The 26,533-nt window shown below is 33.7% G+C and overlaps 3 protein-coding genes across 3 annotated transcripts; all 3 read left to right on the top strand.

The window, feature by feature from the left end:
• Positions 1-1,859: 1,859 nt before the first annotated feature.
• On the top strand, positions 1,860-2,691 carry LOC123902976 (transcription factor UNE12-like). Its single transcript, XM_045952823.1, has 2 exons — positions 1,860-2,392; positions 2,638-2,691. The coding sequence occupies exons 1-2, from the start codon at positions 2,093-2,095 to the stop codon at positions 2,665-2,667; spliced, it is 330 nt and encodes a 109-aa protein (XP_045808779.1). The 5' UTR covers positions 1,860-2,092; the 3' UTR covers positions 2,668-2,691.
• A 12,055-nt stretch (positions 2,692-14,746) lies between these two features.
• Positions 14,747-21,279, top strand: LOC123898613 (putative protease Do-like 14). Its single transcript, XM_045949623.1, has 10 exons — positions 14,747-15,439; positions 15,513-15,659; positions 15,765-15,910; positions 16,217-16,500; positions 16,590-16,650; positions 16,887-17,023; positions 17,721-17,841; positions 18,025-18,117; positions 20,750-20,877; positions 20,958-21,279. Exons 1-10 carry the CDS (start codon positions 15,331-15,333, stop codon positions 20,974-20,976), a joined length of 1,245 nt encoding a protein of 414 aa, XP_045805579.1. The 5' UTR covers positions 14,747-15,330; the 3' UTR covers positions 20,977-21,279.
• Positions 21,280-22,363: 1,084 nt separating this feature from the next.
• LOC123902581 (30S ribosomal protein S16-1, chloroplastic-like) lies at positions 22,364-24,785 on the top strand. The gene is made up of 5 exons (XM_045952347.1): positions 22,364-22,514; positions 22,621-22,765; positions 24,140-24,185; positions 24,305-24,450; positions 24,538-24,785. The coding sequence occupies exons 2-5, from the start codon at positions 22,633-22,635 to the stop codon at positions 24,579-24,581; spliced, it is 369 nt and encodes a 122-aa protein (XP_045808303.1). The 5' UTR covers positions 22,364-22,514; positions 22,621-22,632; the 3' UTR covers positions 24,582-24,785.
• The last annotated feature ends 1,748 nt before the right edge of the window (positions 24,786-26,533 follow it).

Below are 26,533 nucleotides of genomic sequence, written 5' to 3' on the forward strand. Positions count from 1 at the left end.
GGAAGTGGATCCCAGCCTTCTTGAAGTCCGCAGCGGAGACTTCAGCGAAAATGCGATCTCTTGATGCATTCAGTGGAGTATAAGTTGTGAACTTTCCACGTGGAGGTTTGGAATCTTTGATCCTTTCCTCCCTTACTTTTTCGTTACCTCTTCGCGAGGTTCCAGCTTCATCTTTTTCGTGGTCCCTGGTTTTTTCTTGATTTTTAGGCCTCCTCAAATCTATGGCCTTCTGTTTTTCCTCGTAGGCGATGTACTTCTTCGCCTTTTCAAAGAAAGCGTCTAGTGTCTTCGGCTCTTCTATGCCAACAGCTTTGGCGAAGTCACTATCGCGATGGAGTCCTCTGTCGAGAAGATACAGCTTCATGCTCTCTTCGACCTTTACCTCGACGGCTGCTTTGTTGAACCGTTCGAGGTAGGACCTTAGGGGCTCGGTTTCACCTTGAATGATGGCTTCGAGGGTTGCTTCAGTTTTTGGATGACGCCTCGAAGAAGTGAAATGAGCCCGGAAGCGGGCGCAGAGGTCCGACCAGGAATCCACGGATCTTGGCGCCAAGCTCTTATACCAAGCCATAGCGCCTTTCCTCAGAGTCGTGGGAAAGAGCTTACACTTGATAGAGCCTCGTACATTTCTGTACTCGAGGAGAGCTACCAGATTCTCGATATGCTCGTCTGGATCTGTCGAGCCATCGTAAGTATCCATTGCCGGTGGTTTCTCGAGACCGACTGGTAAAGGGAGTTCCCGGATCCTTCGGGATAGGGGGCCTTGGTGGCTGTCCCTTCCCTCAGGGGATCGGTTCCTTTGGTGGCGAGGAGGAGGATGATTATCCCTTCTAGGGGAATGCCTCCTCGGTGGGGTGGAGTTTCGAGATATTGCCTCATTTCTCCTTGGGCTCGACCTCCTCTCGCTCCTGCGGTGAGGTGGTGAACGTGACCTGGAGAAAGTTCTGCTCCTCACAGGTGTGGGTGAACGGCGAGCTTGGCGAGCTTGCGCCGTGACCCTTGATTCAGCAATTGCGTCGATGCGACGGCTTTGCTGCTCGAGCCTTTGATTTTGCTGCTCGAATCGCTGGTTCTGCTGCAGTAATAAGTCCGACTGGCGGTTGATTGCGTTGACCAGCGCAGCCATCATATCCTGCATGGGAACGCCCGGAGGGATAGCCACTGCCAGAGTCGCCTGTGGCGGGGTAGCCACAGGGATCTGCGGTTCTTCTGGGTTGTAGGGCTCGTCGTGCACGTTTTGCCCCTCTTGGCCATCTTCCGTTACGGAGGCGAACTGACCGTCCAACGGGTGGTACGGCGCGTAGTCCATTGGTGTTCCATGGTTCTCCGCCACGTGCTCCGGGATTTGGTGGTTGTTAACGCCAGCCATTGGTCGTGAAGAAGGTGTTTTGAAGGAAGTTTTAGTTTTTGGTTTGGTTAAACAGGGAAACTATGGTTCCCACAGACGGCGCCACTGATCGTGTTGACCAGAATGATGCGACTTCGCCGGCGTTTGCGGTGGTTGAGAGCGTTTGAGACCCCTGTTGAAGCGGAGGGGGGTTGTGTACCTGCAGGCACTCCGACGCTCAAGTCAGTTTGTGTGTAAGGTTTTCTTGGCTAAAATAATGCGTACCTTGCAAATGAAGTGGAGTCACATATATATAGCCCCCAGCGCTGGGCCAAGACCCTTGATGGCATTAATGGCCATCAAGTGGCTGCCGGAAAACGGCTTGGAGGCCTTGATGTGCAGTAAATGCTCATCATTCCGGTTTACGGCCGTTACGATACGTAAGAGTATCAGACTGTTGGAGTCTTGCTCGGATCGTGTATGTTCGACACCTTCTGATGCTCGAGCTCGATGCTCGGCCCAGAACATCTTGTGTCTTCTTGGTCTGAACTCTCACCATTTTCAACTGATGACCGAGTAGAAAATAAGCAGAGAAGAAACCAACAAACACAAAAACATTTAATTAACCAAACAAACCCTTAACTCACAAAACTAAAAAACTCTCTTCTCTGCTTCTTCATGTAGTAGTAGTAGTAGTAGTAGATTTTCATAATTCTATTTTCTACTCAACTCGTTGATCAAACTCAGCCGAGTCCAAACCGAGTCATGTCGAATCACCCTTCCGATACTCCCGCCGACGATTTCCTCGAACAAATTCTCGGCCTCCCGAATTTCACCTCCGCTGATGGTACTGACACTTCTTCCTTAGCTGCTCCGATGATGCTGCAGCTCAACTCCGGCGAAGCAGCCACTCATCTTGGCGCCGGAGGTGGATTTCATGCGCCGGTTTACCATTTGGGCCTGAGTTTGGACCAAGGCAAAGGAGGAGGGTTCTTGAAGCCCGATGATGCTTCCGGGAGTGGGAAGCATTTCCGGGAGGATGTTGTTGATACCAGACCTAAGAATGTAACTTAAAATAAACCTTTCATAAATACTAAATAATTATTTTTTATGTTTATTTTTCTCAGACTTTGCAGGTTCTATATGAAGTGTTTTCAAATGAAATGATATGAATATGATACAATAGCAAGGGTTATACAATGTCGACGGACTTAATTTGTACCTATTCATTTATAAGGATTTTCTTTTAAAAGTATGTGGTTTTTTATTTATATTACAAGACTAAAATTATTTTTGTTGATGATGTGCAGACATTTGAATTATATATTGCTCCATTCTGAGGGAAATTCAAAAAAGGTAACCACGTTCCAAGTTTTATATTATTCATTGTAATTTCACTAAAAAAATACATAGAAAGAATATAAGATAAATACAAAAAAAAAGTATGATATGTGATGACAGTCAATTATATTATTTTTTAGTAGTAATATAGGGTATTTTAATAGCAATTGAAGCCCAAAAGTTAAGTTACTTGGCCCAGAAGCAAGAAAAGTGGAAAAAGCCTCAAAAAAGGCCAAAAACGTAATAAACAGCGCAACCATCGTACCTACAATGAGATCCAGCATGGCGCGATGAGAAGGCGGTTTAAATCGAAGAAAATCTGCAACAAATCTTTTCCATCGTACCATGATGACTTGTCATCGTGGCACGATGAAGGCGGTTGAGGAAAGCAGAAAATCTGGAGAAGATCTTCCATCGTACCACGATACGATCCACCGTGGCCACGATGAGGCAAACTTACACGCCATCATGGCCACGATGGGTGCGATGGACGCGCAAAAAAGCCCAAAACTCAGCTGAAAACTATAAATAGAGCATTCCTCTTTCATTATTATTCATTCAGAAATCACTCAACAATAGTGATACTCAATAAAGAGTTAGGAGAACTCTAAGGAGGAGGCAAGGAGGGCCAAGGAACTCTAAGGCCAATAAGGTTCTTTTCTTTATTGTCTTTGTAATTTTTTTATCCTAGGTTAGGTGGAGTAGATGAACTCCCTTACGAATGCTTGGTATTTTATAATTTGGTTTTAAATTCAATTGTTCTTACATAAACTCTTTTATTGTCCGATTTTTATTCTTTATTTTAAAACTGATCGCATTAGAATAAACTCTAAGGAAAATTAGTGGATATCGCATAGGAAACGAAGCTAATTGTCCCGAACGAAGGACGTACATTCAAATCTCTTAAGGCGACCATTAAATTCAGTATATGTGGTTTGAGTGTAGGATTAAAGCTAATAATAAGAACACGTGACATGAGTTAGGGTGGAGACTAGTATAGGCACACGTGACAACTTGTCAAACCATTGAGCATTAAGGGTAAGGATACCTAAGTATAAGAAACTACGAAGAAGTGGAACCGACTGGGGCGAAGATAATTATAAACAACTTAAAAGCAACCTATATTAGGCTCTTCTCGGATTGTAATAGAAATAGGCAAAGAGTGCTCCTAAACCTATTTTATAAAGACTAATCCTAATAGAGGGGAACAAAAGAAATTAACTACCAAGCAAGAGTAAGGGGGATACGAAAACACTTAACCACCCCGCGTGGACACACACGCACCCTTTTACTTTTATAGTCATTTACTTTCCTGCTATTTACTTTTATCCGCACAACTATCTCTAAACAAACAAAGCGAATGAAAACTATCTAAATTCTTAAGCGAAACTAGTAATTTTGGCACAATCCCTATGGAGAACGATAACTTATCACTTTATTACTTGGTTGCGATTCTGTACACTTGCAGAGTCACTATCAATATGCTTAAAAATAGAAACAAAATATATTATATATGGTAACAAAATAGAACAATTTATACTCATAAAAATAGCAACAAAATAGATTAAGACATTCAACTCAATAATCTATTAAAAGAAAAAAGAGAATAAAATAGTCAATAAAAAAATTATAGAAAAAATAAGATGAATATGCATAAAATTAGAAATATATAAATAAAAACATAAATAATATTTTTCATAAAAAAAAATAAAAAATACTATTAACTAATCGACACCAAAAATATCTGTATTATCTTTTTATATAGTATAGATGTAGTATTAAGTTGATAATCATTCATATATAGACAACCCATTTGCCACTTACTCACATTTTTATGATTTGAATTTATTTTTTATTTTTTTAAATTGATTAGTTAATGGAAGTTTTGAAACTAAGTCAAGAGTAAAATAGGTATATTGAAAAGTTCATCCCAAACTCACTTATCCTTTTTATATATTGTTATATATATATAGTATAGACGTAGTATTAAGTTGGTAATCATTCATATATAGACAACCCATTTGTCACTTATTCACATTTTTATGATTTGAATTTATTTTTTATTTTTTTAAATTGATTAGTTAATGGAAGTTTTGAAACTAAGTCAAGGGTAAAATAGGTATATTGAAAAGTTCATCCCAAACTCACCTATCCTTTTTATATATTGTTATAGATATCTATACTATATATATATAGAGGATACATGACTTTTGGTGTGGACTTTTTATAATACCAACAATACCCTTGATTTTTTTATCTATATCTATATTATATATAAAGAGGATACATCTATACTATATATCTATACTATATATAAAGAGGATACATGACTTTTGGTGTGGACTTTTTATAATACCAACAATACCCTTGATTTTTTTTAGTAGCAATAATAATCTTTTATTAACAAACTCACCATAACATAAAGACACATTTTTTTTGAACCAAAGACACACTTGTTCTTTTGTTCCTTGAGGAAAATATTGCTTTTCAAATAAGTGAATATTTGATCTGATGTTGGTCATGGTTGCTTAGGAGCTTGTTGAGTGGGAAAACAAGAGCAAAATTGATGAGAATTTCTTATCAATATCAAAATTTAGTTAGCCTTCAATTCCTTTCACATAAAATTTTTGTAATCCTACTCGTGCTGATCAAGTTGATCCTGATTACTTGGAGTCTGAACAAAGACTTAATGAATCTAAGGTAATCAGTGCCAAATCCTATGTCCTATGTGTATGGAAAAAGAAGAAACCATTAACCATGTGTTTATGCAGTGTCGTCATGCTGCTAAAATCTGGTTTGGCTCCAAACTTGGCATAAGGTTTGATATCAGACATGTGGATTTTATAGAGTGGCTGGGGTACGCTATAACCCAACTTAATGAGGATGATTTGAGTTATGTAGCCGCTATTTTATACAACATATGGTTCGCTCGGAATCAAATGGTTTTCAATTTTCATAACATTGGGGAAGACAAGGTTATTAATAACGCAGCTATAAGCTTACAGGAATATAAGAAATCAAACATGGATGAGCTAAGCACAAATTGTACAAATTCTAAGTGTGCTTCTAAGAGGAACAAGCAAAATCAACATAATTATAACGGCAATTTTCGACAGCAGAACATGACAACTACCACTCGTTGGAAAAAACCTAATACAGGGATAATCAAAATTAATTGTGATGCAAACCTGGCGTGTGAAGGAAGATGGGGTTTGGGAGCTGTTTGCCGTAACTTTGACGGGGAGCTTGTCGCGGCTGCAACGTGGGTGTTCTGACCCAGCTTTGGCTGAAGCTTGTGCCCTCTATAATGCAGTGATTTTGGCGCGTGATTGTTGCTTCCGTGATGTTGAATTTGAGAGTCACAATAGTTCTATCATTGCTTTGGTGAAAGAGGGGAATGGGAACCCTAGATCGTATTTAGGTGATTTTGTGAGGAATTCGAATCTGTGTCGATGTTGTTGAGTTTTTGAGAGAAACAAAGACTTTGTGCGGTTATTATTTAGGGTTTGCAGAGAGATGAATACCACAGGTGCGATGATTCTTGGAAGATCAAGTCTGACTAAAGGGATGTTGGAATAATATTAGTCTTGTAATTCTTGAAGTTTTGACGGCCAAAGATAATTTTAGGGAAACATCGCGTGAAAGGAATAGGAACGTTGCAATAGAGTAGGTTTTTTTTAAATTTTTTTTTTTTACAATCAAGAATCTAGTAAGAATTTAGTAGATTTAAAACCTTTCATTCGTTTTTTTTTTCTTTCAGGAGTTTGGTTTATATCTATTCAATTCAATTTTTTGTTATTTTTCTTTTATTTGTTATATTTTTAATCAGAAACAAGATGTTGCAGAGAAAATTGAAAACTGTATTAATAAGGATTATTTGTTGTTACATAGGATTGAACACCTTGTTTTTTAGATCAGAGGACCAAGTGATTAAAATATGATGAAACAAAAAAAGTAAGAGGAAAAGTAGAGCAAGGAGTCCGTTTGATAACGTCATTCTTGCTTTTCGTTAGCGGCAACCTTCTTAAGATTAAGCATTTTCTTCTTTTTTTATTTATTTTTAATGAATAATGCTTAATAACACGAAATTGCGGTTCACGAAATACGCGAACACGTGATAACTTAAGAGGATACATGACTTTTGGTGTGGACTTTTTATAATACCAATAATACCCTTGATTTTTTTAGTAGCAATAATAATCTTTTATTAACAAACTCACCATACATAAAGACACATTTTTTTTGAACCAAAGACACGCTTGTTCTTTTGTTCCTTGAGGAAAATATTGTTTTTCAAATAAGTGAATATTTGATCTGATGTTGGTCATGGTTGCTTAGGAGCTTGTTGAGTGGGAATACAAGAGCAAAATTGATGAGAATTTCTGATCAATATCAAAATTTAGTTAGCCTTCAATTCCTTTCACATAAAAATTTTGTAATCCTACTCGTGCTGATCAAGTTGATCCTGATTACTTGGAGTCTGAACAAAGACTTAATGAATCTAATGTAATCAGTGCCAAATCCTATGTCCTATGTGTATGGAAAAAGAAGAAACCATTAACCATGTGTTTATGCAGTGTCGTCATGCTGCTAAAATCTGGTTTGGCTCCAAACATGGCATAAGGTTTGATATCAGACATGTGGATTTTACAGAGTGGCTGGGGTACGCTATAACCCAACTTAATGAAAATGATTTGAGTTATGTAGCCGCTATTTTATACAACATATGGTTCGCTCGGAATCAAATGGTTTTCAATTTTCATAACATTGGGGAAGATATGGTTATTAATAACGCAGCTATAAGCTTACATGAGTATAAGAAAGCAAACATGGATGAGCTAAGCACAAATTGTACAAATTCTAAGTGTGCTTCTAAGAGGAACAAGCAAAATCAACATAATTATAACGGCAATCGTCGACAGCAGAACATGACAACTACCACTCGTTGGAAAAAACCTAATACAGGGATGATCAAAATTAATTGTGATGCAAACCTGGCGTGTGAAGGAAGATGGAGTTTGGGAGCTGTTTGCCGTAACTCTGACGGGGAGCTTGTCGCGGCTGCAACGTGGGTGTTCTGACCCAGCTTTGGCTGAAGCTTGTGCCCTCTATAATGCAGTGATTTTGGCGCGTGATTGTTGCTTCCGTGATGTTGAATTTGAGAGTCACAATAGTTCTATCATTGCTTTGGTGAAAGAGGGGAATGGGAACCCTAGATCGTATTTAGGTGATTTCGTGAGGAATTCGAATCTGTGTCGATGTTGTTGAGTTTTTGAGAGAAACAAAGACTTTGTGCGGTTATTATTTAGGGTTTGCAGAGAGATGAATACCACAGGTGCGATGATTCTTGGAAGATCAAGTCTGACTAAAGGGATGTTGGAATAATATTAGTCTTTTAATTCTTGAAGTTTTGACGGCCAAAGATAATTTTAGGGAAACATCGCGTGAAAGGAATAGGAACGTTGCAATAGAGTAGGTTTTTTTTTTAAATTTTTTTTTTTACAATCAAGAATCTAGTAAGAATTTAGTAGATTTAAAACCTTTCATTCGTTTTTTTTTTCTTTCAGGAGTTTGGTTTATATCTATTCAATTCAATTTTTTGTTATTTTTCTTTTATTTGTTATATTTTTAATCAGAAACAAGATGTTGCAGAGAAAATTGAAAACTGTATTAATAAGGATTATTTGTTGTTACATAGGATTGAACACCTTGTTTTTTAGATCAAAGGACCAAGTGATTAAAATATGATGAAACAAAAAAAGTAAGAGGAAAAGTAGAGCAAGGAGTCCGTTTGATAACGTCATTCTTGCTTTTCGTTAGCGGCAACCTTCTTAAGATTAAGCATTTTCTTCTTTTTTTATTTATTTTTAATGAATAATGCTTAATAACACGAAATTGTGGTTCACGAAATACGCGAACACGTGATAACTTAAGAGGATACATGACTTTTGGTGTGGACTTTTTATAATACCAATAATACCCTTGATTTTTTTAGTATCAATAATAATCTTTTATTAACAAACTCACCATAACATAGAGACACATTTTTTTTGAACCAAAGACACGCTTGTTCTTTTGTTCCTTGAGGAAAATATTGTTTTTCAAATAAGTGAATATTTGATCTGATGTTGGTCATGGTTGCTTAGGAGCTTGTTGTGTGGGAATACAAGAGCAAAATTGATGAGAATTTCTGATCAATATCAAAATTTAGTTAGCCTTCAATTCCTTTCACATAAAAATTTTGTAATCCTACTCGTGTTGATCAAGTTGATCCTGATTACTTGGAGTCTGAACAAAGACTTAATGAATCTAAGGTAATCAGTGCCAAATCCTATGTCCTATGTGTATGGAAAAAGAAGAAACCATTAACCATGTGTTTATGCAGTGTCGCCATGCTACTAAAATCTGGTTTGGCTCCAAACTTGGCATAAGGTTTGATATCAGACATGTGGATTTTACAGAGTGGCTGGGGTACGCTATAACCCAACTTAATGAAAATGATTTGAGTTATGTAGCTGCTATTTTATACAACATATGGTTCGCTCGGAATCAAATGGTTTTCAATTTTCATAACATTGGGGAAGACAGGGTTATTAATAACGCAGCTATAAGCTTACATGAGTATAAGAAAGCAAACATGGATGAGCCAAGCACAAATTGTACAAATTCTAAGTGTGCTTCTAAGAGGAACAAGCAAAATCAACATAATTATAACGGCAATCGTCGACAGTAGAACATGACAACTACCACTCGTTGGAAAAAACCTAATACAGGGATAATCAAAATTAATTGTGATGCAAACTTGGCGTGTGAATGAAGATGGGGTTTGGGAGCTGTTTGCCGTAACTCTGACGGGGAGCTTGTCGCGGCTGCAACGTGGGTGTTCTCACCCAGCTTTGGCTGAAGCTTGTGCCCTCTATAATGCAGTGATTTTGGCGCGTGATTGTTGCTTCCGTGATGTTGAATTTGAGAGTCACAATTGTTCTATCATTGATTTGGTGAAAGAGGGGAATGGGAACCCTAGATCGTATTTAGGTGATTTCGTGAGGAATTCGAATCTGTGTCGATGTTGTTGAGTTTTTGAGAGAAACAAAGACTTTGTGCGGTTATTATTTAGGGTTTGCAGAGAGATGAATACCATAGGTGCGATGATTCTTGGAAGATCAAGTCTGACTAAAGGGATGTTGGAATAATATTAGTCTTGTAATTCTTGAAGTTTTGACGGCCAAAGATAATTTTAGGGAAACATCGCGTGAAAGGAATAGGAACGTTGCAATAGAGTAGGTTTTTTTTAATTTTTTTTTTTACAATCAAGAATCTAGTAAGAATTTAGTAGATTTAAAACCTTTCATTCGTTTTTTTTCTTTCAGGTGTTTGGTTTATATCTATTCAATTCAATTTTTTGTTATTTTTCTTTTATTTGTTATATTTTTAATCAGAAACAAGATGTTGCAGAGAAAATTGAAAACTGTATTAATAAGGATTATTTGTTGTTACATAGGATTGAATGAACAACTTGTTTTTTAGATCAGAGGAGCAAGTGATTAAAATATGATGAAACAAAAAAAGTAAGAGGAAAAGTAGAGCAAGGAGTCCGTTTGATAACGTCATTCTTGCTTTTCGTTAGCGGCAACCTTCTTAAGATTAAGCATTTTCTTCTTTTTTTTATTTATTTTTAATGAATAATGCTTAATAACACGAAACTGCGGTTCACGAAATTATTTGTTTTTAATGAATAATGCTTAAATTATTTGTTCAACTAACTTTTGTATGAATATATTCAAACATATATAAATTATGTAAAACTCAATTTTATCAAAATCAATTATGTCAAACTCAATTCTGTCAAAATCAATTCTATTCACCGCAGAAACAAACACATACTATATATGATTTTGCAAGGATTCGAAGATGGAATTGGCCGAAAAGCTGATTTTCCTCATAAAAAGTTGCAAATATTAACTTTACAAAAAGCTCATTATTGATGTATTTTACAAATAAAGGGTGTGTTTGGTAACACAAATAAGCTAGCTTATAGCTTATTATATGAGCTTATAAGCTTGTTTAAAAAAATTAGAGGTGTTTGGTAACAAGTTTTTTTTATTAGCTTATAGTTTTTTTCAGATACTATTTCAAGTAAGGTTTGAGCTTATAACTTATAGTTTTTTACATTTTATTCCATTTTTACCCTTTAATTTAATAACTATTCACTCTAAAAAAGAAATTACCCACTATCAATTATGTCATTTTATATTTATTAACCACTTTAAAAGCTAATTTTATCATTTTAATTTCAATTAACTAGCTTTTCAGCTATCAACTATAAGTTACCTTTTCAGCTATAAGCTAGCTTATCAGCTAGCTTATAACTTATTTTTACCAAACAGACCCAAAAATTAAGTAACTTTTTTTTATCAAGTACTTAAAAAAAAGACTCTTTGGCCTGACTTATGCTTTTATGAAGTAAAAAGTTAAAAATAAGTCCGACCATACAATACCTTAGTTAAAAAGTAAATCACTAATCAGATTAATATATATGAATTGATACTTTGATATTATCTATTTATTTTATTTTTTACTAGTGGCCAAACGGGCACGTTCCGTGCCCGTTTGTGTGGTCCATATTTTCTATTTTGCTAACATATATATAAACCGTAAACAATGATTTTAATAAAAATATGATTTTTATTCAATTCAATTTTTGCGTACTTTTAGTTTCCATTTAAATAAAAAATGTATTTTATGTGCATTGATCGACATAATAGGTAAATAAACACCTTGATGGATTTAGAAGTACTCTCTCTATCTCAAAAATGATTGATAAAGGCTAAGAGAACGCGTCAGTACACCACATCCTGAAACCGTTCTCATAGCCTATGTCAACGTTTTTTTTTGCATTTTTTTTATACCGATAAGGGTGCATTACACAATGGCTTTTAGGCGTTGCTATAGAATGAAAATGTTGTAATGAAAGAAAAATAATTTAATAATAAATTTTACTATATTTAAGAATGACTTCATGCAATTTTTCTTATTTAAAGAAGGTGTGCAAAATAAACGTTGTTGATAGCATAAACTATATATGGTTTTAAATTGTGGTCTGCATTTTCAATTGCGGTGTGATCTTCAATTATGTGTACCACCACATCGTACCGCATCAGGAAGCCTATCATTCAAGCCATATGAACTCCCAAATATTTTCTTCTATTCCACGTTTTTTGAAAAAAATGAAACACTTTATCCTATACTCTTAAAAATTGTAAGCACATTACCTATAATGAAAACTTAAAAACTAAAAAGAAAAAAGATCACAGTTTGACCATCCTTTTTATATTCCCATTGTTGTATTTGTTCTTGACTCTTGGCTTCAATGAGGAACTTAAACAAAGCCACCAGAAAAGAAGAAAAAAATTTATATTCTTAATTTATGAAGCAATCTTGAAAAAACAAAAAAATAAATAAATACAGAAGAAAAATAAAAGTAGTAAAGTACACAAAAAGCAAAACACTATTTCTAAACTTTTTTTTTAATGTGTTATTTTTACAATTTTATGTTTATATTGTATTATTTTCTTTGCCACGTTTAGTCTGGAACTCTTATTTATCATGATGACCACATTAACTTTCACTGTGTGATGATATCATGTTCCTTTGGAACTGCATATATATAATATTTAATATTGGTTAAATTTGATATGTGTCCTTAATACACTTGTTAATGTACTATAGATAGATAGATAGTAATTTTATGTTAAAAATGTGTATTTTATCTTATTAGAAGTCAAAAATTATTTTGTTCAAGATATAATTACTATTTAAAATTACTACTGTAAAAAAATTTACTATTTAAAATAACTTAAGGGCACATGTTAACATGACCCTTTAAGATTTTAGGAAAAATTGTAGAATAATCAAAGTTGAACTTTTAAAATTAATAGATACATTATTGCTTCAAAAAAAAATTAATAGATACATGAAGTTTCAAATAAAATTGTATATGTACTTTGACCATTGGCAATCATTAATTACAACCGATTTGCATTCCCCTTAGTAGTACATGTGTAGCCTTCAACATTTATGGTTGCCTTTCACATATCTTCAAGAGGACATGAATGAACAAATTCAAACACAATTGATTTCAATTAAAAAACAATTGAACAAATTAGTAATGATAACTAAAATACTGTAATATATTTGAATTTTCTTTTGCTGCACTTTCGAAATATGCTACTCCGACGACGTACCCTTAGAGTTTAGGTGTTCAAAATACCATAGTATATTTGACACAATTGAACAAAATTAGTGTTCATATTACGGAGTTTTGGTCCACATGTAATCACAAATAGGTAAATATGCACAAATGAAATTAATTTTTAAAAAGAGAGTCTTCAAAATGAAAACTTGAAACAATTTAGAAGAATGATGAAAACCTGCAGAAAGAAAGGAAAAGATAAAATGATGATGGTTTTTTATTCTCACACCAAATGTATTGCTATTGGAATGCATGATCAAAGAAGAAAAAATGCATATAAAGTAAAAGTAAAATAAAAGAAAAGATTATTTTAACCTTATCATCCATATTGATCATGTAATTAACCTAATTACCTATTTTTAAACTTGAGAATTACCCAAATAATTCAAATAGAAGATGCCAACATCTTTCCTCCAAAAAATCACAGTTCCGTACACGATCTAAATTGAAATATATATGAGAACTCTCTCTAATATTGCACCATGCATATATCACAGGTCATGATATCACCACCATACCAAATGTACAAAAATGCAATATTATGTAATAACACTGATACAAATTAAATGAGGCATCCCAAATATACACATTTTCTTTAAAAGAGATATAAACGAAAAACTTATTGAAGTGTTCGATAGAATTATAATTGAAAACAAACTCATTAATAAAGAAAGAATATATATAGAACCTGAGAAACCATACTCTCTTTATTTAAATTAATAAAGAAAGTGTTCTATAACATGTACTAAACTATCAAACCTATAGATAGATATATAAAAACTAAATTTAAATTGACCATTGTTGAACCAACAATATATCTCATCGATCTGCACCTATTATTTCATATTTTCTCCTATTGTATCTCTTCTTCTTCTTCTTCGTCTTCTTCTTCTTCTTCAATTTATTTTTCTTAGAGACACAACCATTTATTTCTCTCAATGTTTACTCCATTGGGGTATCTATGAATTAAAATCAAGAATAGAGATTAATAATGAAATTGATTAACAAACAATAAGAAAAATAAATAAAGAATAGACATTACTATATAACTGTTAAAAAAAACTATATGAAATAACATGATAATTCATCAATGTTCATCAATTATCCTTGTCAATTAAACTTATTAATTAAATCTTTATCCATCACCACATCTCTCTTCCAATTTTAACACATGCCTTTAAGAAAAAACCGAAACATAACAAAATTAAGAATGAATGTGAGAGATGGGTATTAAGAAAGAAAAAACTTGAATCGATGATCATTGAATCATCTTGCATAAACTGTGAAAAAATAAAGAACACTACAAAAAATTGTTAAGTGGCGGTTGGAAGATAAAAAAAGAAATTGAAGGGAAGTTATAATTATTTTTGTCATGACATAGATGTAATTGTTATGAAGGGTATTTTTGAAAGAAAAATAGGCTACACCAAATTTGGAGTTTTCCCTTTATTATTGTTATAGATTTTTTTTATTTGCTATTTCAATGTACCACAAACTGAAAAAATTAAGTAATGTGAAGTAAAAAAGTAAATAAAAAGAGCATCCTTTCAGCGAGTGATTTAATTTACTGGAACAGATGCAACATTAAGACCTCATTTCATAATATAACATAGAAAAGTTAACACATACAATTTTCATAAATGAATTATCTCCATGGAATTTGAACAAAATTTGCAAAGAAATTAAAAATGTAAAAACAATTAAATTTTAGATATAATGGGATAAAGAAATAGAAAAAGTAATATAACAGAATAATGAACGATGTAGAAATCGAGTGAATATGCATTATGGCAAAATGGACAAACCATGTTTCTTCTAATTGTGCCTTTGATTTACTTGTGCCTTTGATTTACTTCCTTCTAGAGTAATTAGAAACAAAAAGAAAAATTATCAGAAAGAGAGAAAATTCACTCCTTTTCAAATTTAAACCATGTGTGTGTCTATCAATAGAAACAAAAATTCAAGAACGGGAGAAATGAATATTTCATCCTTTTCCCGAATTTGAAGAAGAAGAAAATTAGAAATAGTGATGCGTACAAAGAGGGCAGAGAAAATAGAGAGAAGAGAAGATAAAAAATGTTATTTGTTGGTTATGGAAGTTAAAGAAAAGTATGGTTTTGGAAAGTATTAAAGAAGAGTTCTGAAGGGTATTTTGAGATTTTCAAAAAAAGGCTACACCAAAAGAGATGTTTTCCCTTTATTAATGTTATAGATATCGGTTATCGCTGTGCAGAAGTAAGTCCACAAAGACAACACCCACCCGACCCGATTGAGATTCGGGCAACCCACAAAAGCAAAACGAGGGATAGAAAAAACCCTAAGCATTCCTTTTCCTCCATCCAGAGGTTTGATTCCTCTACGTCCGTCCTTTTTGTTCTTGTGCTTTGTAGACGATAGAACCAAACCAACCATGATGAATAGAACCATGCGTATGCATAAGGAAGCCTTAAAGAGGAAAAACCCTTGGTTTCGAGAAAATATTTGGGAACACCTAGACGAACTCAATCCAGCGTATTACAGTAAGAACAAACTTTTCTCAATCAATAATTTAAACTCAAGTAGCTAAATCATCTATCTATGTTTAATTTGCAGCGCCGGATCTTATGCATTTAATAACAAACTCATCTAGAAAGCGACCAAAGTTCCACAATAAAGGTGATAATGACCATCTAGATGTACATACAAAGAAAGCTGTTCTCAAAGTTTCTTCTTCTATTGTTGCTCTTTTATCTTATACTGGTATGTATGTATGTATTCAACTCTCCAATTACTTTCACATGTTGTTTGTTTTATTCTATCTATCTATCTATCTATCAATTCCATGAATGATTTATTTGAATACAGGGGAGCAGGAGTTGACTCAATGTTCTGGCGTCATCATTGAAAACAATGATGACAATAATGGTCATATTGTTTTGACATCCGCCAATCTCATTCGTCGTCCTACTAAAGAAGACGTTATGGAAGATAAGTTGGCTGATGCTCTTAAGGTTTGTTTCTTTGTGTTTATATTTGTGGCTCTTAAACCTAATTGATTGATTGGGACGACGACTAGTCCTCATGTCTTATTTTTCTAAATCCACGGGTTATGTTATGTCTTTTACATTTATCAAATTTGTTACAACTTACAATATTCTTAGACCTAATGTTATTGCCAGTCGAGCTAGGACTTGTGGATGCAATTAATGTTATTTTTAATTATACTTTTATCCTCAAAAATCAATCATAATAACTTACTTGATGATTAGGCATCCGCAGTAAACTCAAATTTACAAGACTCTACTTCTTCTTTGTAGGTTATGATATACTTGTATGATGGTGGATCATACCAGGGAGAAGTGCGTGCCTATGATTTCCACTATAATATTGCTTGGATACAGTTTCGGTCCCATTCATCCCTTGCTACTGCAAAGTTAAGACTAGTGGACGATTACATCAATGTTAATCCGGATGAGGAGAAGTCATTTGACCTTCGACCACAGTCTAGCCATTTTAACTTTGTTCCTGGTCATCCAATAGTTGCTGTGGGGCGTTATTTTGCTAAGCCGTTTGACGTCATGGCTGCTCCCGGTGAATTCACGTTAGTTAGTTAGTTAGAGTTGTTCTCGTTGTACATATTATCTTTGGAGTAAAGTTCCTTGTATGCAACTCTTGTTTGTTCCTTTCCAGTCTTGGTCGCTGCGATTTTGACTGTAAGGAGCTCTTCATGGGGACTTGCCAGACCACCAGAGTAATTTGTCTCCCCTTCTATCTTCTAGGATTAATGTTGAGTGTGAACAAAGAATGATTGCTTAACTTTCTCTATATTTATATTATTGATTGAGATGAGTGATTATGATAAAAGTATTTGGTTTAACTATAACTATTTGGAAGAAATTCTTTGAATTTCTGATTATCGTGTGGCTCTTTTTTTTTACATTGATGGCTCATCTCACTTATTTTTATTAACATTTACCTTTGTTGCAGTGTGGTGAGGGTGGCGCACTTATAAACCTTTCAGGAGAAGTAATTGGCATTATATATTACTATGAATATGGTTTTACTACCCCATTTATGCCTATAAATATAGCTAAAAATTGCTGGGAGCATTACAAAAGATATGGGTATGTTAATGTCGTGTTTATCAATCTTATTTTATTCTTTATATTTATTAATATTGCATTATTTAGTTGTTCATTAGTGTCTCTATGGGCTCTCTCGTTAACAAGGCAGTCTCTTATATAGTAGGATGCTTCAAATATTGTGTAATTGGCTACTTCCATGTGTGGATGATGGAGTGGGAATATTGTTTAGTAAGAACTTCATAATTGCGATAAATGATTACTGTTGCCTTTTGATGAAGATTACCTGAACATTACTTATTACCAGCTATTAATTTGGTATTTTCTTATTTTACTGTGGCATTATGATCATGACATTGATGGAGTGTTTCTAAGTCCTTGTTTCACATTTCAGTTCTTTAGTTGGTGCAATTTTATTTGCCAGCAACATTTCTCTAGCCGTATAAGCTTTGAATAATAATTTTTTTTGTTATAAGAACGTAACACATAGATGCTTATTTTGACAATTATGTCTTCCAAATTTTGAAACAATCAAATTCTTTTTATTTTCACGGTGGTGCAGTTTCAATCTTCATACTGTCACTTGTATATGAATGCTGCTCATATTTAGTCATTTGGAATCTTGAGAGTTCAAGTACTGGACGGTGGTCCCTAAATAATGAATCACGTCTTCTCATCTCATAAATTGCTTAAGGTATAAACCAATCATTCATGATCTAATGATAGCTCTTCACAACAGGGAACTCCGGCGACCTTCTCTGGGAGTTTATGCTACAAACTTTTACACAGCTGAAATATATTTCATAGAAAAGGTTATTCAAAAGAATCCGAGTATTTGCAATGGAGTTTTTGTTGAGAAGGTATACTATACTATACTGTCTAGTAAAATGCTCTGTTTGTAGCATCCCTCTTTTAGCTGCCTAAGAAAGCATTTGTTTTTATGTTTTTTTTTTTTTTTGGGATTTGTATGATACCCAAGACAGTTTTTTTTATTTGAAATTTTGTATAATTTGCACATCTTAATATGATTCAATTGTGTGTAGGTAATTCAAGGATCTTCTGCTGATTTGGCTGGGCTGCATTTTAATGATGTAATAGTTCAGTGTGGCGGAAAAACAGTTCGCAGTTTCTTGGAGGTATATTCTGTTTATTATTAGCTTTTATTTTTATATTTTTTTACCAATTTTGTTTTCTGTCAAGCAAGTGGATTGGGATATTTTTAGAGATTGTAATAAAGGCATTTAATTCAAATTTATTATACTTACTGTTTATTTTTCTTCTTAATCTTAATACAAAATCTCTCTATAATTTGGGGAACTCAAATTGTATTGGATGAAGATAAATTCCAATGTTTTAAGAACCGGACCGGCCGGTCCGACCGGTTGGCCCGTGAACCGAGCATCTCAACGGTCCGGATGACTAGCCAGAACCGCTAGTCAGTGGAACCGGAAAAAAACCGGTGTGAACCGGTATGAACCGTGGAGAACCGGAAAAACCGGTGAACCGGGAAATCAGGAAAACCGGCCGGTTTCTTCTCTCAGTAAAAAAATGATTTTTTTTATTGCTCAGTGTAAAAAAAGAAACGGAATAATTAATTTCTCTTTTCTATCTCTCGATTTCGACCACCTGATTTATCTCCATCGATGACCTTTATTTTCCAGTATAAAAATGACTCTTTTCCTGTGTTTTCTAAATCTTCCATAAGCTGTCATACTCACAATCGTCACATGACTAGAGTTGCATAGCAGAGAAAAGAAACAGAAGAAGTGTAGCACGAGAAGTGTAGTACAAAGAAGAGTATACATAAGTCAAAAGAAGAAAAAAAGAATGATGAAAGAAGAAGAAATAGAAGAGAAGTGAAAGAAAGAAAAAAAATTGGAAACTGGAGGAATAAGTGAGTGAGCGGCGCAGTAAGTGATGTTATATATTTGCCTACAAACAATTAGGGTTTTTTTGAAAGTATAATGGGCCTAACATGTGATAAATTAGATATTGGGCTAATAATTAGGTGTATTTGTCATGTAACAAAGAAGTCCATCATAAGATTTTTTTTTAAACTATTATTTATTATTATTAGTTATTGATTATAAAGTAAATAATAATATATTCATTTATTATCCGGTTCAATCTATCCGGTTCAATAACGGTTGAACCGATTGAACCGGTTGAATCTTGAACCAGAGATCCTAACGGTTCGATCTCCGGTCCGGTTCTTAAAACATTGATAAATTCTTTAAATCCAATCGTTGTTAATTGTTATAATATGTTAGATTAGATATGGGCCCTTAATTGGGATAGCAATAATAATAGGATTTACATGGCACTCAATAAAAAATCACTAAGGGTCTGTTTGGTAAAAATAAGCTATAAGCTAGCTGATAGCTGATAAGCTAGCTGATAGCTGAAAAGCTAGCTTATAGCTGATAGCTGAAAAGCTAGCTTATTGAAATTAAAGTGTTTGGTAAAATTAGCTTTTAAAGTGGTTATTAAATATAAAATTACATAATTGATAGTGGGTAGTTTATTTTTTAGAGTGGGTAGTTATTAAATTAAAGGGTAAAAATGGAATAAAGTATAAAAAGCTATAAGCTATAAGCTCAAATGCTACTTGAAATAGCATCTGAAAGAAAGCTATAAGCTAGTACAAAAAGCTTGTTACCAAACACCTCTAATTTTTTGAAACAAGCTTATAAGCTCATATAATAAGCTATAAGCTAGCTTATTTATGTTACCAAACAGAGCCTAATTTGCCACATCACCTCACTGTTGTATAGAAGAATGGCCGTTTCTTATTGGATGTCAGTGTAAAACTATTTTACACTACCGATGTATGCCCATTAAACTTAATATAATTAATGGATGGAGATAAACAACAGGATCTGAAACTAGTTCAGATCTGCCATGACTTCATGAAAGAAAGGTTGGTGATGGCTGATAGGAGGATGCAGAGGGAGATGGATATTAGTTGGTAGTTTTATTATTAAATAGTAGGCAGTTTTTATAGTAAAAAAATAACTGTCACTACTGTTTGAAAGGAGTTAATTAATTAGAAGAATGAGAGTTGTAGCCTAAAAGGGTCATGGAGAAGGAGATTATCAGAAAGTTATTGAGTGGTTAGTGGGAGAGACCCAACTGTCGAACATTTGGGATGGGCAGAGGCCAAGCTCTTGAATCTTGGTGTGTTTCACAGTTTCAGTTCTTTTTATTTGTAGTCTTCCTATCATTATTGTCACGTCTGTACGTGTAATGTTGTGGATGTGAATCATCATTCACCAGAATTACTATCAATAAAGTGCAATCTGTTTCTCTTTAGTGCCAGTTTCTATCATAATACTCTCAATATTAAAAATATATGAATCTTAACTAATTTATCGTTCTCTAGAAAAAATACTCCCAAAAAGTAGAAAGATTTTTCTATTTTTCCCTCCACTCCTTTCTTTCCAAACGAGCCCAAGTATGTCACCCTAGGGATTGAATTGAACTCACTCATATAAAACTGAGTCATGAAGCGAACTCTTATAAAAGAGCCTCTAACATCTCTTCATGATATGCTTAAGCATCGTCAATTTGCCCTAATTTTTTGGAATCAGATTTAGGGGTTCACAAGTACACCGAACTTGTCCTTTTTGTATGTATTGTTTTTTGGTTGAAATCTATTTGTATTCTAAATCAGTCGCCTGGTTTTTTTTTTCTCGTATTTGTTGTTTGTACTTGAATATAAGCGTATGATTTGGTTAATTATTATGCGTTTCTCCCTTGTTTGTTCAGTTTTTGGAAATGGTGTGGGATAAGAAGGTTGGAGACGTGTTACAATTGTCTGTGGTCCGAGCATCTCAAGATGATCCCATAGATGTCAATATGGTGGTTGATGAAGTTGCTATCGAAAAATTTAATCGGTAAGCCTCAGTGTCGATCGTATCTTGATTAGTTTCAAATTCCTAATGGTGCTAATGATTCTTTTATTTTTTTTGAATAGTTGGCCAAGGAACCTTTGAACCAGTGAGCTGATGAGTTTTTTTGTTCAAATCTATTTATATCCTTATTGCACTGGGCTCTTAAGCTGTGGAGTTCGAACTTCGAAGTACCATGTTCATGCTGAAATACACTACCAATCTGTTTATTTGGCCTAAAATAACCGTTCATGATGTTTTGAGAGGCCCATCTAACATGGACTTAATGTTTAAGCGTATATATATGCTCACTTTTAAGTTATTTTGCTTCTTATTTAAATCAATTTTAACTATTATGTTTTGCAAATACAAATTATATGCAGAGACATTTGATGTGTTAGATTGGGATATGTTTGTTTGAACTCTCGATTCTTCACATCTCTATATTTAAAGATCTTCTATTCTTGCCCCTGACTGTTTGAAAAAAACACTATTCTATTTCAATTTCATTTTTTCATTTTTTTATATTTACTAGCGTGTTGACGGGCACTCCCGTGCTCGGCTGTCTGCATTCTGCTAACATCTCTATAAGATTATTTTTAATTTTTCAATTTTTTTTATGAATAGTTTAGCTTTTGCAAAACAACAAATAAGTCGTATAAAGGTGTTGAGTCCAATGCAAAAATCCCTTGAGTGAAAAAATGAGGACCAAAGTGAAATATCCTGAACATGGGCATACTTATCTAGTGCTAGCTTGTGAATAAATTTATCTTAATTTTGTCATATTAACAATTTATAATCCCAGATTCCATCATTTACCCCCCAATTGACAACTAGATCTTGGAATCTTTATTTTTGAAGATGTGTCAAGCTTAGTTGGAATTTTAATTTTTTTTTCTTAATTTTTAATGCCACATAGAATTGTTTTATAAAACATGATTTTCTTAAAAAAATAATTAAAAAAAACATTTAAAAACTATAACTTTACCTTTAAGATTACTCTAAATATGGTCATTTACTTCTTGTTATTTGCATAATATTGAAGTTTATAAAATTTGAGTTTCTCTTTTGAGAATTAGAGAGTAAATCCTCTCTTGACTGTGAGACCACATCATTTTCTCATTTAACAACAAAAAAAAAAAATTAAAATCTAAAGATTAAACTATAATTTACTATATTAATTTTTTTATTAAATATTTAATTAAAAAAAATAATGTTGATATAATTTCATTCAAGTATACGCACATAAATCTAATCTAAATATATACAATCTCCCAAGTGATTTCTTGATTTCAGATACATACTTTAACTTTGTAGTCCTTTTCCTTAGATATTTCCATACTAATAAATTTAATAAAATTTGCTTCAAAAAATAATAAAAGTAATTTATTACACATTTTTATTATTAATATGATTTATTTTTCAATCAGTAAATTTTTTAAACTGTCTAATTTTTATTTTTTTTCATAACAAATATGAGTATTTTCTTAGTAGTAGTTTTTGTTACTCCATTTTAAAAATGAGATAAGAAAAAGCACAGTAGTATAAGATAAGAAGATTAGGAGGGAACGGTAACCGCTATCACATAAAGGGATAGATAGATAGCAGCGAAACAACATCATTGTACCTTCGGAGCCAGCCAGGTTTGTTTCTTCTCTGTTCCTTCTATACTTTTTTGTTCAATTTATTTATAATTATGTTCAACTCTTCACTCCAAACTTGTGTTGTTCTTTCAAATTTTGGGTTCAGTGTTGTTGAAAAATGGTGGTGAGTATTCGATTAGCGAGACTTGGGTGCACACACAGACCCTTTTACCGTGTTGTTGTTGCTGATAGCAAATCTGCAAGAGATGGCAAGAACATTGAAGTTGTTGGTTACTACAATCCTCTTGCAGGTTCAACATCAAATTCTCTATCCTAATCTATAATTCTGTCTGGTTATGCTCAAATTATGTCATTAAAAATTGCATTTTTGTTTCTTTTTTGGTATAAAGCCAAAAACTTTTTCCTTTCATTTGGGTATACTTTATGGGGGATTGGTACTAAAAGCACAATCTTGTTTTGAGACAAAAATATTAGATTTTATAAGGTTTGCTACTAAGTAGCGTACTGTGTTTTTTCAGATTTTGCCCCCCCCTTGAGTTTGCACTTAAGTAGCGAATTGTGTTTTTCCAGATTTTCGCCCCCTTTTACACTCGCTAGTTATCTTGCGAGGGGGTATTTTTGGAATTTCAGGGCGTGCGGGAGAAAGGCAGGGGGCGCGAAAAGAAAACATTGTAGGGTTGAGTAAGGTCCAGCGCAAATTCTAAGATGATATTAGAGTCTGGTTCGAGATTCGTTGTGCCACACTGCCACCTGCTATTAGGTTTATGTTATCGGGTTATCCACCATTTATATTCACACACCAAATCCAATAGTGTTGGGCGTGACCTTACAAGTTGGTTTTATAGGGTTGAAATAGGCCCAACCCAAATTCTAAGTAACTTGTTTTCTTGTTGCTTTTGCTTTTGCTTATGATTAGTGGGTTAATTGACATTACATATATAGGATTTGTTTGAAAGGATACGGAATTATTGTTGTGAATATCTTAGATTATGAATTGTAATGAAATTGCATGAGTCAGTTTAGCTATTCCTTATAGTTAGGAACAGAAACACAGGTATGAATATTGAATATAGAAATTACCTTTAACTTTTCGCTCGAATGACCATAAGGAAACACATGTTTGGTTTATAAATGATTGGTAATATCTCTTGTTATCAGCGTTGATTCAAAACATTACTTTATGCTTAATTTCACTTTGGTTCCTTGGTAATTTTGCACTGATTTTTTCAAATTGAAAGCATCGCGTACCTATCACCTATGTCAATTTGTAGTTTAATGTCTTTAAATTGCAGTGATGTGTCTAATGATTTCCACTTACATGCATGGTATCACATTTTACGAGTTGGTGATAGGTCCATTTTTTAGCCAGGTCTTAGGTAGGGAATGTATCAGGAGGATTTGGGTACGGATTAAAATAGGACGATAGACTGATAGAGGGATCTGAACTGCATCATTTAAAAACGTGGGGGAATTTGATTGTTTTAAAAAATTATCGAGGGACCAAAATTGTTTGGTCATACTGCCATATTAAAAGGATTAAAAATACAAGTTGCAAAAGTCACGCCTGTTTGTTCTTGTTATGTGTACCAGTTAGCGATAGAAGGAGGATGGTTCAAGTTGATACACATCAAATCCTTTTTTTAACTTCATTTACTTCTATACAGATAAAGAGGATGAAAAAAGACTGAATATCAAACTTGAAAGAGTGAAGTAAGTTACTTTATTCAATTCTAATTTATCTAGTTATTCGTACACAATTTTTGGGAAATTTAGTGATAATTGTTGCTCGATCCATCTTTAATAGCATAATTTTTCCTCATATTCTTTAGGTATTGGCTTTCTGTTGGTGCTCAACCTTCAGAATCCGTGGAGACTCTTTTATTTCGATCTGGTTTACAAGTGAAACGCAAAGGTGGACTGTCTGGTGTTGATACCCCGAACCAAGAGCAGTCAGCCAATGACAAAGAAGCGGATGGTAAACTGACACATCCTTCCCTTTGAATCTCTTTTAGTACTGTTTTTGGTTTCATTATTTTCTCATATCATTTACTATTTATTTTAGGCGTGTCTGCAGAAGCTGTTTTTTCTATTGGCTTACAAGTTTAACTGAGGGAATGACAGCCGTATGTTTGGAGAAGGCGGGTTTTGTTGTGAGTGTGTCGTCCATTGCAATGGAAACACTTTGATCAAACTTTGCTCTTTGTTAAATTGATTTGTCATCTTGCTGTTATCAACTTTTTTTGTCTTCATGAACTAACTTTGAAGATGCCAGTGCAATATTTGAATGTAGCTCATTTGATCTTTGCTTTATTCCTCTACTCTGTCTGTCATATATGCATGCATGCTTGACATTACTCTCTACTCTTCAAGTCATTTTTTTTAATTGTTTTTGAACTTATTGTTCATGGAGATTCATTTTGAAAACTATCCTGTTGTCTATTTTTGTGTGTTATATATAAAAATATTTTGAAAAATAATATTTTCAATAATATTACACTGAGAATGTTATTCCAAAAGACTTTTTAGTTTTTACTAATGTAGCATTTTTTTTACAATGTTCTTAGAAATCTTTTAAGAAAGTAAGGTGTAGAGGGCATTACCTTTAGAAATGAGGAAGACACACCTGATTGCCAAGGGTTATATCCAACAACAATGGTTTGACTATACCTGTTCTTCTGTTGCCAATTTTACCACAATGAGGCTTTATTGATCTTAGTCTTACTACTCCATAACATTGGCATATTCAATGAAGACTGTCAATTTGCAAACTTGATTAGGCTTTAGTTAAGGATTTTTTCATAGAACTACCTTTCAGAGTCAATACCTCAAAAGCCTAATCAAGTTTGCAAATTGACACAGTCTTCATATGGTGTTAAATAGGCCAAGAAACAATGCTTTGCCAAAAAACTTTCCCCTCTCCATGTTCTCCCTTGGCTTTATAAACAATGTCACCACCTTTTATTCACCAAGAAAGACAAATGAATCCTTTACAGCAGGTTAGCAGTTACTGTCAATGTTAATCATGCGATCTAGCTTAAGGGCATGCTTGGTTCGAGGGAGATGGAGGGGAGGTGAGGGGTAATCTTGACCAAAAAAAGTTTTTTTTTTATTAATTTTTTTTTTAAAAATAAAACGTTTATTATTCTTAAAAAAGTAAAATAAAAAGAAAAACAAAAAATCTCAATTATTAGAGAGATTTGATTGGTTAAAAAAACGTTTTAAATTGGTAAAAGGAATATTTTAAATTCATATAACATTTTTAAAAAAATTGTTTTTAAATTTTGTTTTTTTTCAAGAATAAAATCATTTTTTTTTATTTAGAAAAAATGATTTAATAAAAAAATATTTTTTTTTTGTCAAGATTACCCCCTCACCTCCCATCCACTCCCCTCCAATCTATCTCGAACTAAAAAGGCCCTAAAAAAAGCCTTTCCTTGATAATAAAACTCAAAATTTCATACTCTCAATGTGTTTTTTACACTCTCTCTCTTCTCTCTTTTTATTGTTTTTTGTGACATAAAAAGAGGAAACAAAAAATTGTCCCAAAAGTTGTTAAATATAGGTTGTTCAAATTACACTACTCTATTTTTTATTGAAAAAAAGAATTTAAAACCCAAAACTATTTTCTTCAATATACTTTTTTTTAATCAATGAAAAAAAAACTTGTTTAAAGCTCAACTTAAAAATAAAATAACATATGAAATTGACGCAGCTGTGAGTAACACCAACACCGCAAGCGATGCTATTTTTTTGTAGTTGCAACAGTTAGATGAACGTAAAGCTGTCTGTTTTGCTGTGGCGATTTGGTGTATATCAAAACACCAAAATCTGAAAATGTGGTAGCCGGTTACAGAGAATGGTGCACCATAAATCATAGATCGAGCGGTGAACCTGTTAGAAGATTGGATTGTTGCAAACAGGATTCGTGGGGTGACAAACATGTGAATTGTTGGGGCTGGCGTTCTGTTGAAACACAGAACAATCGGGTAATTCCTACTGTCATGAGGTGGGAAAGGTCAGTTGTGCGAAGGTCAGGCCCGGTTTTGGGCTAGGGCAAC

Source organism: Trifolium pratense, linkage group LG1 (genome assembly GCF_020283565.1).
Source record: "Trifolium pratense cultivar HEN17-A07 linkage group LG1, ARS_RC_1.1, whole genome shotgun sequence".
NCBI lineage: Eukaryota > Viridiplantae > Streptophyta > Magnoliopsida > Fabales > Fabaceae > Trifolium > Trifolium pratense.